At 40.5% G+C, this 15,693-nt stretch overlaps 1 protein-coding gene across 6 annotated transcripts in view; it reads right to left on the reverse strand.

Moving 5' to 3' along the window:
* LOC119478289 (netrin receptor UNC5D-like) overlaps positions 1-15,693 on the reverse strand; it is a 208,023-nt gene that overhangs the window by 72,724 nt on the left and 119,606 nt on the right. For all 6 annotated transcript variants that reach the window (XR_005204413.1, XM_037752926.1, XM_037752925.1 and 3 more), the window contains exon 3: positions 12,340-12,546. Coding sequence is in view for 5 of the 6 variants with exons in the window: in XM_037752926.1 (XP_037608854.1) it covers positions 12,340-12,546 (207 nt within the window). In the remaining variant the exon portion in view is untranslated. The remainder of the gene's footprint in view (positions 1-12,339; positions 12,547-15,693) is intronic.

Raw genomic sequence — 15,693 nt, forward strand, 5'->3', positions numbered from 1 at the left:
TTTAATGAAACATTCGCAAGCAAGTAGATGTGATTTCAGAAAAAAAAAACTCTGCAGGAAGTTAAAATTAATTGGTACTTCTTACCGGTATCTGTCATCTGCAGGTGGCTTTATGCTGAAAATATGAAAGCCTGCTCCTTCAGCTACTGTAATTAAGGGGAGCCACCCCAGGTGAACAGGGTAAAAAGTTAATTAATACTGTAGATATCACCATGAAACTTCCCCAGTTGATTACTTACATGAAGACAATTAGTTTTTCATTAGAAGTTTTCTGAAAATGTATGTTTAAATATGCAAATGAGGCATTATCTTATCAAATATGTACTTATTTTCATACATTTCCGAAACAGAAATCTGAACATTGGCTAAGGCCAGGTTCAAAATTCTTGTTTCATTTGGTTAAAGTCAAAGGTTTTTACAGAGGGAATTTTAGATATCTCTTTTTATCACTCCATAAATCAGAAAACACTCTCAACAGCCATAAAAAAAAGAACATTTTTGCTATGTTTTTAGAAATAAAGTGTTCTATAAATCAGGCTATAAATGATATATGAACAAACTCCTTTGTAAAAACCTTCAGAATAAAGATAGCTATGAAACTGGAAAGTTTGGTGGATGTAAGAGCTACTGAAGTTTAGATTTATGGCTCAGAGTCTGATAAAAAACGGCATTTAAAGATATGGATTGTTGAATAACATTCAATTTTAAAGACACTACAGTGAGACAGTGTAAAAAAAAACAATAATTACTTGTCTTACATTAAAACAATGTTTTTTTTTTATTATGCATTTCTGACATTTTATGTTTAAATATGCAAATGATGCATTATCTAATGCTAACTTTGGGTGAATTTAGGAGAAATCTACAGATGCAAACAGACAAAGTAGTCAAATAAAAACCTAAATGTGTATTTTGGATGTTTTCTTTCCACTAGTCTGAAAGAAGACGTGCAACGGAAGCAAAATAGCCCCAAAATCTCAAAATTGACCAGTGCCTGGAGTCCCCTTTAATCCCTACAACCACCTGAAGGCAGCAGGACAGATATGTGATAAATCTGCATCCTCCGATCTGAAGAGTGGCTCAGTGGGCCGAGCCACTGCACACATTGATCCGCTGTGTTTACATTGATTACATCATGTGCAAACAACACCAGGCTCCTGCAGACTTCCACGCAGACTTCTGTACACATCAAACTGGTCGCTTGGTATTGTGACAGTTTATGTGACATGGAGTGGACACACTGAGACAATCATCACTCATTGTCTCTCTCTCTCTCTCATCGACAAACGCTGCATTACCAGCAGGCCATATTCCCGTGTGTCGTGGCCTCCTTTTTTGTCTGGCAAAAGTGGCATCTCATTTGAATTCTTGAAATGCATTTAAAGCTGTGATATGATAGAGCAGTAAAACAATCATATACGGTTATTTAATTCTGTAGTTACTGTACAATTTGTATTGTATTATATACCGTAGATCACTGGAAAATGTCACCGGGCGATATCACAGGAAACATGACATATCTCTAACTCTGCACTTCCAATATCTCCACAATTCATCTTTAAGTGCTGCACCATCTGCGTTTGTTGTGCCTTATTGTAGTCACGTCTACAAACTCTGCATCATTCAAACATTATTTTCCTTCTCTCTCCTCTCCTTTTAGTGAGCTATTTTCAAAAAGCCACAGCTGCTCAAAAGTTATGAGACCAGTAAAAGACTGGCTGAGAAGTTTCATGTTTATCACCACAGCCTCATAGTTTGCTTTAGCTAATACCTCACTGTTTCCAAGTTTTCATTAACCACCCTCCTTCCTGTTACTCCACAATATCTGGGCCTCTCAAGAGTCTTTGCTTTCTTTATAACAGCTACATGTATGTGTATTTAAAAGGGAAAGTTTGACATTTTGGGAAATACGTTGATTTGCTTTCCTGCACAGATTTAGATGACAAGATCAAAACCACTCTTCTGTCAGTATGGTAAATATGAAGCTACCATTAGTTTAGCTTAACACAAACAGTGTGTTCCAATCCGCGTACTTCTGTACTTACACTTACTACTTTGAGTGCATAAGTGCGTTCACACTGGAAAGTACGGCAAAATGCAGTGCACTCAAAGTACCCGGATGTTGTACTCAAAACGGTCAGATCGTTGAGTGTGGAACGCTGGACACTTTCCACACTCAACTGTCGCAATCTTGGCTACGTAGCTGAAGGGGCGGGACCCACGACCACTATTCAAACAGACGTAGATAACAGAATAAAACAATACAATACGTAAACATACCGGTGCATTTTCAGCTAACAGGAGGACACATCGTAGGCATAGGCGTAGGCGACGACGTTGGAAACGTAATTTCCACTCTGCTTTCATTTTTTTTCAGAAGATATTTTGGCGGGTAGCGAGCCGCGGTCAAATGTTGCGATCGTCATTTACGGTCAGTGCGCCGCAGAGTATTCGTTTTGAGACGATCCTACCCCGCTGAAATTTACGCAATACTCAAGTGAGTACAGAGTGCACAAAGTGCACTACATTGAAGTGTACTTCTGGAAGTACGTGAATTGAAACACAAGACTGGAAACAGGGGAAAACAGCTAGCCTGACTCTGTCCAAAAAGAAATGAATAAAGCTCCCCCACGTTTCATTTTTAAGATAAAAATAAGGTCATTATATAAACGAATAAACAAATTATTTCTTCTCTCTCCTTCATTTCCCAAATCCGGGGCTCACATGTTTCCCTTTCCTCTCTCTTAATTGCCTTTGGGAGGTTTGGATGGCTCTGGCTCTCTGGACAGCAAAACCTCTGTCTCTCTGACTCTCACCCCTCACGACCGACGCATTGGCCTCAAGCACATTTATACTTTACTACTTAGATAATTGCAATCAGAAGTATTAGAAGGGCAAACTGCACTCAGCTGCAAAACTTTATGAGTGTGCTGAAATATCATTAGCACAATATCTTTTGTGAATCGGACCTTGAGACGGGGCAGATAGCAGTTTTCAAATGATGCGTAATTCATGGTGCCATCAGCGGAAGCAATCCATTCTTTGTGAATTTGCCCCCTCAGCTTGATATCTTCTCATCTAACTCTTGGCCCGGCAGAAAGCGAATAAGTGTATTTCCCCAAACTTTTCCTTTTAACACCTGACCAAAACATTCCCCAACGCTCATAACTGATTCATGCATCTCACAAAATTCAGTTATTACATCTCCACTAGACGTGTTCACTCACCACACATCGCCCCTCTGCAGATAACATTGATATTGTGAAATTCTGTATTGTCAATAATGGAGTCAGCCCTCACGATGTAATCTGTACAATAACAGAAGCATCTTTCAAACCACGTTAGTAACTCAAATATAAGAAAAACCTAATAAACATCATGAGACAACGCATCTAATAAACTCAAACTGATAGTAGCAACGAAGTGAGAGAAACTGTTGTGACGTCCGACATTCTTTTATCTCACAAAACGTTTCTGTATTGATAGATGCAATATATTTCAGGTTGACAGCAGGCCCGGTTAATGGTTCGAATAGCACAACAATGTTATTATTCATAATAACTGCATAATGATAATAAATGGGCATTCATTACAGCCTACACTATATCCTGCAGCGATACATGACATCAGTGTCTGGTTCGAATCTTCACAAGACAAATGATATGTTTATTTGTTGATCTCTTGGCCTGTGTAGAATGTAGAAATTGCACCGATGACAGATGAGATCTCCCTGAGCAGAGCGCCCGTTTTAAAACCACTAACCTTCATGGTGAGGATCTTAGCTCCAGTAGGAAATACAGAAACCGCAAGCCAAGAAAAGACAATTCTTTCAACACCTGACACTGCTGTATTTGTTGCTGTGTCAGAGAAGTGCTGAGGTTTAAGTTACACACCGCTCTAAATAAATGTGGTCTGTCCAGAACAGCCGGCTGTCAAGTGCACAAGGATGCATTTGCGGTGCGAGAAAAACATCTTTAAAGTATCTGTCTAACACATAATAAGGCTTGAACTTAATGTGCGTCAGACATTGTGTTTACTGATTGTACACTCATTTAGTTAAGGTCTTCCATACTCTATATCTCTTCTGTCTTCTCTACATTTGAAGAACTTATACAAAAGTATATTGGTAATTTCTGGAAAGAACTAGAGGTAGACCGGTAATCGGTTTGGCCGATTAATCGGCGTCGATGGAACGTTTTACATACTATCATTATCGGCGGAACTGGGCTCTGATAGTAGCCGATGGCTGCACAGCTGCCAACGGTCACACGAGGACGTACTTCACCGTTTTGCATGGAGGCTCCACAGACAAAGTCAAGGTAGAGAGAAAAAGTTATCTCTCGAATATGTAACGCAACACTATCAGCTTTTTGTTCCAGATACAAGACAGGCACACATGAATGAATTTAACACAAACTCATTCTGATATTCACTCGGTTGACTTACCAATGCAAAGTCATTCGCACAGAAATTAAAGTGGCAGTAGGCAGTATATATTTTGGCATCATTAGGCAAAAAGAAATCATTCACTCTTACGTTAACTTGCTTACTGTACCAGTTTGGCGTTCTCTCTTCCAAATAATCCAGCCACGTAAGCATCCATTCATGAAATGAAATTGCGCACTTAAGGATCCTCCTTACCCCGGGAATATGCACCAATATTAATGGTTTGCAATGTATGAGATGCACAATAGAATTAATCCAGGTCAGTCATACTGTAAGCCAAAAAACAGTGCATACCCATTGCAAATAAATGAAAATGTTACAATGATGTTATCCACCAAATCACACTTCAGGATATTCTCTTATGAATTATTAAATTCGGAGTGACAAAAAACTGATTTATTAAAAATGGTGTGTGTAAAAGTAGCCGACTAGGCTGTTGCAGAAGTAAAGAAGATATCGGCCAATTAATCGGCTATCGGCTTGTTCCTGCTCCAAACTACCTGCTCCGGCCGACCTCTAGAAAGAGTTCCCATTTTCTTCAAGTCAAAAGACAGACACATCGTCGTGGATAGTTGAGCGGTCAGGATTAGCTCGCAGAGAAGATGAGTCGCAGATATGAAATATTTAGACATTACACGCTGTTGAAAATATCTTTTTTACTCTGCTACACATCTTACAGATCGAGAAACACAACTCGATTCATCCAGTTGGAATAGATTGTGTATTGTGCAGTGTTTTTTCTTCTCATGCTTAGGGCAACAGCAGTCGGAGCTATTCACACAAGCTGTAATGGATATTTTCTTCCTTCTGTTTCTACATTTCTTCTCCGTGTCTGCCGCTCTATCTCCTGGAAGGCACATCTGAGCTAAGACTCACAAACAACACAACACAAAGCTCAAATACAGTATGTCTCCCTAGCTGAGCAGCTGCCTCTGGACAGACACGTTCTCCGTCCTCTGCATCAGACCCCCCTGGTCAAACAACGTTAGGGCACGTCTTGTTGAATCTGTTTGCATTTAATTCACAGCTTACTGCTTTAATAGCTGCAGCCTCCTGCTCGCCGCTGAACCCAGGGGCCTTTCTACCACCTGAGTCAGACTATAATAGCTCGTACCGAGATACAGCTGTTCAACGCCTCCCACAGATGAAGCTGGATGGACAGCCAGAAGTGTCTCCGCTGAGGCGAGATGTTCATTTTCTCGACATATAGCCGGTTAGCCCACCTCCGCCTCTGTATACAGCACCGTTAGTGACAGATACTGTTTAGAAACACTCACTAAATCCCCTGTATCCGTCAGCTGTGGATACTAAAGCATGTCCAAGCAGCAGAGCCACACATCATCACGCAGGGCACCCTTCTAGGGGGTTCAACCAGAGCACAGCACACTATATAAGATTATAATACAAGTAGATGCATCTAAGGTTAGATATTTATGTTTGTGTGCAAATGCTAAGGGGAAAGAAAGAGATACAATATTAAAAAAACCTGAAGGCATTGGAGAGTGAGTGTGAATAAAAGAAAAGAAAAGGAAAGACAAGTTGTTACTTCTCTCCATAAAAAGGGACGGTCTCGACAATCAATGCACAAACAAGACTTCACAAGCCAGAGTCTGTCTGGCTAATCCGGATCAGAGTGTAATTAGTCTGGTTCGGTTTCACAGTGCACAAATTAAAGACGACCAAATAAAAAAAAGAATTTGCTGAGGGGCGTGTATGAAGGAGCAAATTTATCTTTCATCTCGAGAGCTGCCTTTTCTATGCAGGGAATAGCAGACTTTAATATATATCGCTGTGGAAGTTTTTTCACTTTGACTGGGCACTGATCTACTTTGCGCACAAATCCCTTCTCCTGTTTATCTCAAATGACTTTTTATAAACGTCACTATTTTGGTGGACTTTATTTAGCATATTCTATATGTTTTCTTTGGCCCAGATGTCAAGCAAACATTCTGCAGAAGTCCAGGTCAGTCCTCTCCCACTCATGTTAATCTGTTATTTACCTGTGTCCATCTCAACAAATTCCCGCGCAGGCAGCCTGCGTTTTGGTTCGTTTGAGTCCAAGACCAGCTCTCGTTAAGCGGTCTTGGACCAGTTGTTTTGGTCCACAACAGAGTACATTTACTGTGTTCACAACGCCCCAAACAAATTGCACCAGAGTTTGATTAAAACGGACTAAATGTGGCTTGTGAAAGCGCCCAAACAGTCTACAGCAGTGATACTCAACCGACAGCCCAGGGGCCACATCTGGCCCGCGATACGGGTGCTGGGTGGCCTGCCAACCATTTTCTAATTCACAATGAAAATGAATTGATTCACATTGGGGATTTCTTTTCGTACTTTGAATGTAAATAAGGTGCAGAGTGCATAAAAAAGCATCAAAATAGACTAAAAAAGAGCAAGGGGAGGACCTCCTGGACAACCCAACAGAGGTCCGGGCTAAGCCCTGAATATACTGTTTGTATTTATTAACTGGTCTTCTGTCATTTTGCAAAAGTTCCCCTTGGGTAAAGTTGAGAATCCCTGGTCTACAGTCATGTTAGCCGCTCTATGAGGCTGTACTTAAGCTGTTTTGAGCTGCATGCTAACATCTCACAATGACTATGTTAACATGCCGGGTCATGTTCACCATCTTAGTTTAGCATGTTTACATTTGCCAAATAGCACAAAGTAGAGCTGAGGCCGATTGGAATAACATTAGTTTTAGTATTAGACAAAATAAACTTTTTTTATTTGATGATGACTGCAGATGGAGAGTTAACAAATCACCAGAGATGTTCCAATTAATTCTGTGAAGAACAAGAATGTCTCTTGTCAATGTCATGGCAATCCATCCAATAGTTGTTGAGAAATTTCACTCAAAACTACAAATGTGAAGGTCTAATAAAAGCAGAATCCATTTAAAAAAATGTGGAAGTCAGGGCCTCGTCATTAGGATTCAACAAATGAATGAAACCTTGAAAGTTTGTGCAAACTTTCAATAATTAGAGAGACATTTCAGTCTGGACCTGAAGTGTTGACGTGATAAAAACCCATGCCGTATGAAAAAAAAAGATGTTTATTCTTTGAATCTCAACAGGCAGATGGCTCTATACTAACTGTATGTAAATGTTTGAATACTGAAGAGGTATGTGTCACTCATTTATATGAAGTGTTTGAGAAAAAGAAGGTGTTTCTGGTGCTGAGCTGCTAAACACAAGTGGTCATAATTTTTCCAACCCGTAGTACTAATGAATGTGATTTTAATAGTCAATAACATGCTTAAAAAAAGATTAAAATAATCCAATTAGAAAAGACAGTTATTGTTTTTACACACAAGTAAAATTCTAACACGTTTCCACTAAAAACTATTGAACAGTTATGCATCATTCTTGTTTCGCAAAGCTATAAAATGATGGCCAGCAGTGCTTCTGGCTATTACATTTCCCATTTTAGTTTCAAAAGCCATCACAATTTACCTGAACCAAACAAATCAACATGTAATGGAGAAATCGAGGATGTGGAATGTCTCTCCCCTTAGAATTATGCCACGGTTGAGAGAACATCTCCACTGTGCACAAACGATGTGTTAAGCAATGGTAATGTTAACATTTGAAGCTATTTACTGCTTTCAGAGGGAGGCTGTTGGAGTGTGCAGCCACATCCATGTGTGGGCTGTAAAAGATGGAAAGCTCTAGTGTTCGTAAAAATCAACTGATACTGGCGTTAATTTGGGGACATTTTGTTCTCCACTTTTTTCTTTTTCTTTTGAGGCATCATCCAATAAAGTAGCTTTAACAGTTTCCAGATATTCTCATGTCATGCCAGAGAGCCACTACTTCATGTACAGTTTGTAATGTTTCATTTTGCTAAACTTCTTACTAAACTCCTCCATCCATTTCCAATGTGCCTCATCCTGTGTCTGATACAGCGCTAAGCACTGAGATGATCAGTGGCAAGACAACATATCTTCTTAATGCATATTGAACCCTGGTGAGAAGTTTGGACGCTGCACTGTGATAGTATTAAACAAAAGCCATGACTGAAATATCTGCCTATAAATTAAAGACTCAATGCTCCGTATTCCTGCCAATACAGAGCCCTAATGCCAAATGCATTATGGTCAAGTTTAAACCTGCATTAACTGATGTCTGACAACGTGGGAGCAGCAGAAACAAACACCTTTTACACATCCAGCAGATATGGAGCAAGGTTAGCATTCATTTGGTGTCGTGTTTCAGGCCACCTGGTGAATATAAGTCCAATATTGACACTCCTCGTAGCTCTGCTTTTGGTCTCCACCACCTCCTGAGAAAACATACCTGTTAAATTCTCCACTATGCTTCACCAGCTACATTATATTCCATTTGTGCCAATAGATCCCCCTAATTGTTACACACAATACATACATACATACATTGGTCCTTTTAAGTTAGGAAAAGATTGCTATCATCAGGACAATGCATACAGTCTAACTGTAAACTAGAATTACCGCCTCGCACCGACCAATCAAGCTGCAGTTGGCATCCATTTCTGTCCAAAATGTCATCACTTCATCTTTTATGCTATCAGACGTTTGTGTGAAATTGTCATAATTAGCATATGAGTTCTTGAGTTATGGCCAAAAAGGTGTGACCTTTGACCATCAAATTCTAATCAGTTCATCCTTGATTCCCTCTCCAGGCGTTCCTGACATATATGACGCTCACGAGAATGGGACGGACGGACAATCTAAAAACCATAATGCCTCCGGCCACGGCTGTCGCTGCTGCGGAGGCATAAAAATATATAAAGTATATAATTGGCAGGAGGATCAAGTCGTGAAGTTTATGCAGGCAGTTTCTACCAGTCTCTCCACAAATATATCAACTTAGCGAGAGTCGCCTGTCTATCTGTAACGTTGTCACCTCAGCTTTGATCACTGGCGCTATAGCAACGGCATAAAGTGTTGACAGACAGAAAGCAGCCCTCAGAATAGCATGCATAAAATTTGCTGAGAACTTTTACAGTATGAAAATCCAACTAAACGTTGAGGTACATTTATGCATGGAACAACTCACTCGGCCAATGCTTCCTTTTTGGTACAGATATTTTCTTACAGAATCCATCCATCGAGGTTTTCTATCTATTCTGAAATCTATCTCTGTGCTGTTTCGACATTTTTAGCAAAGGTCAAGGTTACAATAAAGACTAATAAAACCCCTGATTGTCACATCTCCCAGCAGCTGGTGCTTAGAGGAACCCATCCTGACCCAGTCCAAACCTGGACAGATCTTTCTGCTTTATGAGATACGAGCACAGGTGGAGTTTTAAGATGCTCTCCTTTTATTCTCTCTCTCTCTCAGTCCTCTCCCTTCTGTAGATCTCCCTCCTCGTCTCTGTCCCAGTGGAAACAGATATGAATGGTGATAAGGAGCCAGATGGGAGCAGCGCTATGAATCCAGATTAGAGGCAGTAAAAATTTAGAGGTCCATTGTTACCTCTGGAGGGAGATATTGATTGGCGCTGTGTGTTAAGTGAAGCATCAACGCTGTCGCACTAATAGCAGCCGAGGCAGGCTCATAAATATTTGGCCTTCATCCTGACCTCTTTCACCAAGTTAGATTTAATTAAATGATGGTCATCTGACGTTCAGTGCACACCCAGGCTTAATTATTAGTGTAGTTTATGTTTTTTTTCTACTCACATGGATACTAGATAGGACCACAACAAAAATTATTTTTAAAAATCACCTTCATTTATTTGATGCTTTGAAGACAACTTTTTCAGCACTGGATTGTGGACAATGGAAACTGCTTATAGTGATCACGTCTGTCCGGGTCAAATTGATCATGATAAGCGGATGATTATTATAACCGAATTTTTGTGGTTGTGCATCGTTTCTAATGCAGATTACCATCTAATTGACAATTTCCATCTAATTGTATATTTCTCACATAAATACAAAGTAATGAAATGGACCACTTCACTATTTACTGACTTGCTGCCAATTCTTCTACCTTGTCCCTCACCGAGGGTGAGGCGTTGTCGTTTTTTGGCTGGTCCTTCTGCAGGTAGAACGGCGCCTCTTTGCCGAGGCTCTTCCTTCTCTCACCCATTAGCGGCGTGGAGGGAGACGGGCGCCGGTCCGCATGAGGTGTCGGCGCTGTGGTGCCGAGGAGCCGGTCGGCTGAGTTTCATTTTGGGGGGCATTACGTGACAAGGCGCTATCAATCCACTTTACGAGGCCTTCTACCACAGGTGCTTTCCCCCGTGCGCATTAGTTTTTTATTCTGAGAAAAATTACGTTCCTTTTCCCATCATGATATCAATGTGCACGCAGCATCAGCCTCAAGTATCCAACCAGAAAACAGACGGTCACCGAGGCTAAATATCAAGGGAGTAAAGTAAGTCAACTGAGTTTTAAAATGTTTTTCCATGTTGTCATGTACGAAAAAGACCCAAAATGAACACTGTAAGTGGCCTACTTGATTATTATAAGCAAATTATTTAAACAGCATTTTAATAGGAATGATTCTTTCCCAAGCTTTTTGCTCCACGGCGGTTTCCACTGAATTTGCGAATCAGTCAATTTAACTACAATACAAGTCCATTTTAGGGAGAAAAGAAAGTATAATTCAGTTTTTATGTTTGTTTTCTTTTACTACCAATTTGCTTTTTGTTACCCATTGTGAGATGATGCAATAAAAACAGACATGGGGCTTCAGATAAAGAAAAGGACATTCTTTCTTTGTGGTTCGAATTTGAAGTTAAAACAACAACAACTGCATTTCAGCACATTGCATCAGTAAAAGGACGCCATTCGGAGTTCAAAGTCGAATCCTGAAATTGGACAAGTAGGTGCCTTTCATGGTCTGAAAGTTGTCATTTCAGTTTGCATCAAATGTGACACAGTGTGCGCTAAAGAAGTGAGGCAAATATATTTGCAGGGTTGGACACGGCCGCGGGCATTGTCATAAAGCCCCATTTGCAAAGTTCATTCTTAAGACTTCAGTCCTCGCTATCAGAGATGTGAATGCTATCCTCGTAATGAAAAGTGACAGGATGAAGAAGGCTTGACGGGAAAAATAATAGAATTTAAGATGCGAGTTGTCTTTATATCCTACAGCATGTCTGTCTGTATTAGGGCTGAACAATTAATTCAATATTAATCGCAATCACGATTTTGGCTTCCCACAATTAAATGAACATGATCGACTGCGATATTTATATCATAATGCTCCACTTATAGAAAACTCTGCTGCATAAATCAAGCGCTTCCTAAATTAACAGCTAGAGACGAACCCTCAATCAGCAGTTTCATATATCAGATTTTTTTTTTTTATCACACACATAACATGTCGTCGGTGTGGAAGTTCGTCAGTGTGAGTGCAGAAGACATAAAGCTGCAATTTGTCACAACTGCAAGTCCAAAAATAAGCCGTGGAGGAACAACTTCAAAACATTTGGAACAACTATCAGACTCTTATTATATTGTAATTCAGAACAGAGGTTCCATTGAGTCACATTATGCTGCGTTCAAGCTCTACTCAGTAAAAATGAGTATTGGGCGATGGCAAATTATAACACTAACATGATGTGTTCAAATGCAATCTTGTAAAATCTAGTTTTTGGCGAGACTCTTGAATAAATCCAGTTGTTTTAAGGAGATGTTTTCACAGCAACATAAGATAGATATTAGAGAGAGAAATATGACCTGTTTAACTTCCTAACACTAGCTCATATTTAAATAAAACTACAACTATTTATTCCTTAATCATTTAAATTGTGTGTTTTTATGCAAATAACCGCTATAGACAATAACAATTGTCGATAGCAATTTGTCCCTAAAGTCTATGAATAATCGTGATTTATCATTTTGGCCATAATGGTGCAGCCCGAGTCTGTATCCACAGTATTTGTCTGATGAGTGTTTACCTGTCCCCAGGTCGGTGTGCTCCTGGGACAGGTGCTGGCTCTGGTGGACCCATTCGCCGTTGCACTTGAAGAAGATCTGAAGAGCGGGTCGAGCTTGACACCGGAGCTTGATGGGGTTACTCTTGACGATGTAAGCGTCAACGGGCTCCTCCAGGAAGTGGGGCAGTGTCCCAGACTGGCCATGCTGCAGGGCTTCACCTCGGGGGCCTAAAGAGGAGAATAAAAAACGAGAATTTAAAATGTGAATGACTGAACAAAATGGCGACGGAAAGATGGCTCATTCAAACCATCTCCGGTTGCTTCCCTGCCAAGTAACCCTGCAGTGAAATGTTGTTTTCAACACACACACACACACACACACACACACACACACACAAAAAGCTCAAAGCGAGCTCACTCTCTGTCTTCCCCCGGCCTCCACAATCCCTCACTCCCTCGCTCTGCCCTGCAACCAGACCCAACTAGCAGCCATTACTCCTCACAGCGACGTCTCCCTCAAACAAATGGGTTCGGAGCACAACGTGAGAAATAACAACACCAGAACATCACCTCGTCCCCACAGTCCATTCTCCGCTACAGCATTACAATACAGTAATTTACAGCATGCCCTCAAAGTGTTTAATATTTTAAGAAGTACACGGGGACGTTCAGACAATGCTACTGGGGATTTTTGCAGAAGGCTACACTTGATTTTGCAAACCTGCAAACATTTATGATAAAAAATACCATCCTTGTTTCTTTAATAATGTATGTGATTAGTGTTTGAGCTCCTCTGGGAAAAGGAGGCATTGGGTAAGAGGTATCTCTTCTGCACTGTTGGCTCAATATATGTTGTGTTTTTCTTCCCTGTATGGTAACAAATAACAACAGCAGAATTACAGCTGTGTTGGATGGTGAGAAATCCGGATTTTATGGGAGTTTGAGGGGGAAGACTCTCTGGAGAACGGAGCTGTTTGACAGGACCTGAAACATGTGGCAGTTTTTACCACAATAAAAATCCTACTATCAGGGTTATTATAGTAAACTAGAACTAAAATGAAAATAAGCAGTGAAAAATATTTTTAGTGGACTGAAACTAAATAAAAACTAAATCTTTTCAGAAAAAACTAAACTGAAACAATATTGCCTGGTTAAAAAAATTAATAAAAATATATATATTTTTTTTGTTTTGTTTTAATCACTACATAAAAAAAGGAGACAGCATGAATTTCCGTCAACTCTCGTGACATTGAACCACAGAAACTGAACGGACTTGACGATCCAGGAGGCGGTGCTATGACGCCATTGCTTCACTAAAGTAGCACGGAGATTAAACATTAAACATTTTGGCCATTCCTACACAGCTCTCCAACCAGGTATTTTTGTATGTAGCTACATACTTCTGTGTAGGGCTGCACAATTAATATACATTTTATCGAAATCGCAATATGGCCTGCTGCAATCTTTAAAATTGCAGAAGGCGCAATATTTGTTAAAGGCGAAATGTGTCAAAATAACGTTTTAAATTAAATATTGTGGTGATGCAGAGATGTCCTAACAGACACTTCATATTCTACAGGCTTAAGAAAACATATTTGTTTGGTACAGATCCCCTCAAAAATCATGTTTTTTCAATGAAAATTAAAATAATGATGCAAAAATTATCATTCCCTCTAATATCGCAGGTCATATCGCGATTGCAATATCAGTCAAAATAATCACTATTTTCAAAATCGTGCAGCCCTACTTGCACAAACTTGAACAAAAACTTTCTGAAAAACTGAAACTTAAGTTAAACTAGCAAACACACTCTGAAAACTAACTAAAACTAAAATGAAATCAAAAAGTCAAAACGATTATGGCAATGAGTAACAGAGAAGTGTGACCCATTACAACAACCAACAAACAGACCTCCTTTTACCAGAAACTGAATTAAAAAGCAAAATAAATCCCTGGAATAAAGATCTAATTGAAAGTGAAGAAGACAGAGACATCCTAACGTTGATCAGACAGATCTACATGAGTCCCATAAAGACTTCTTTGATCCCTCAGATGTTGGTGTTCACTAAAGACCGTTAATTCAGTTGAAGAATTCACCGACAACACGCTGGCAACACTTTTAACAGGCATTACTCCCTTCTTCCCCTGCCCGTCTGAGGTGTGTTCCAGTCAGCGCACGTTTTGCTACTTCTGAAGCCCCGCAAGTGTAATTACACTCTGACTAATCCCCTAGTTTGCTGGAACCTCTTTCATGCAAGTGTGAAGGGTTTAGTGAGGCAAACCGTCCCGCGGCCGCCCCTCCCGATCCCGGCTCCCCACTGCACACTGCGTGTTTCTCCACAGTGATGGGTGTACCTCTGAAAACCCCATCAGGATTAGACAACCCACTCTCTCTTTCTCTCTCTAGCTAATCTAATCCTCCTACCTTTCCTGCCGGATGTCTCCTGATTGAGGGGAATAGATAAAAGGCAGTGTGTGATTCCCTGGCTGTGAAAATCACAGCACTAGCTCAGCGTTGCTCTCCCCTCCGTGCGACACGTTCACGTTCTCTCCCTCGTTCCTGGAACTGAGGCTGAACAAAGAGACATGCTTTTAATTTCAAAATGACTAGCCCCAGGCAAGCTTTTCTTGTACTGAGCGCTCCAATTTGTTTTGCTCACGGAGTTTTGACATGGTGTGTTTGTGTTTGGAGAGATGCAAAACATAGACGTGAGAGCGCATCCAGACTATGATAGATGGGAACATGAATACACAAACACACAGCTGTCAGACAAAAGCCACGGCCCTCCAAGTAATGACTCATTTGTTAATAGATCAGGTATTATACTAATGCACACCAACACGACAGTTTAATGCCACGGCGGCTAATACCTCAAATATCAACAGCAGCGAGGTTTAGTAAAGTATTACGGGCTTTATTTCAGAGTTCACTTTTCATTTTTTATTTAGCAGGTGGGATAGTGTTGCAGCAGACAGATTAGGAAAGACACTCTGGTGTGATTTAACCTGAGGGTGGTGGTGGGACATGTGACTCTAGGGGGGGAAACACAAGCACTTATCCGTCTCTGGGACCGGCCTAGCATTGCCTTTGCTCTTGAAATGGCTGAATATAGATCACAAAGTGCAACACCAAAATGAGGACTATAGGTTGCCCCTCCGGCTCTGCACCTTGTCGTAAGTACAGATACATCGGGCAACCTCCGGGTCTGTAAAGTGAAGCCAATGCGGAAGTGCCTTAAACTTGTATTCTTTCTAACAGCCAGCAGGGGGCGACTCCTCTGGTTGCAAAAAGAAATCTGATTGTATAGAAGTCTATGAGAAAATGAGCCTACTTCTCACTGGATTTATTACCTCAGTAAACATTGTAAACATGAG

This window comes from Sebastes umbrosus, chromosome 19 (genome assembly GCF_015220745.1).
Source record: "Sebastes umbrosus isolate fSebUmb1 chromosome 19, fSebUmb1.pri, whole genome shotgun sequence".
Classification (NCBI taxonomy): Eukaryota; Metazoa; Chordata; class Actinopteri; order Perciformes; family Sebastidae; genus Sebastes; species Sebastes umbrosus.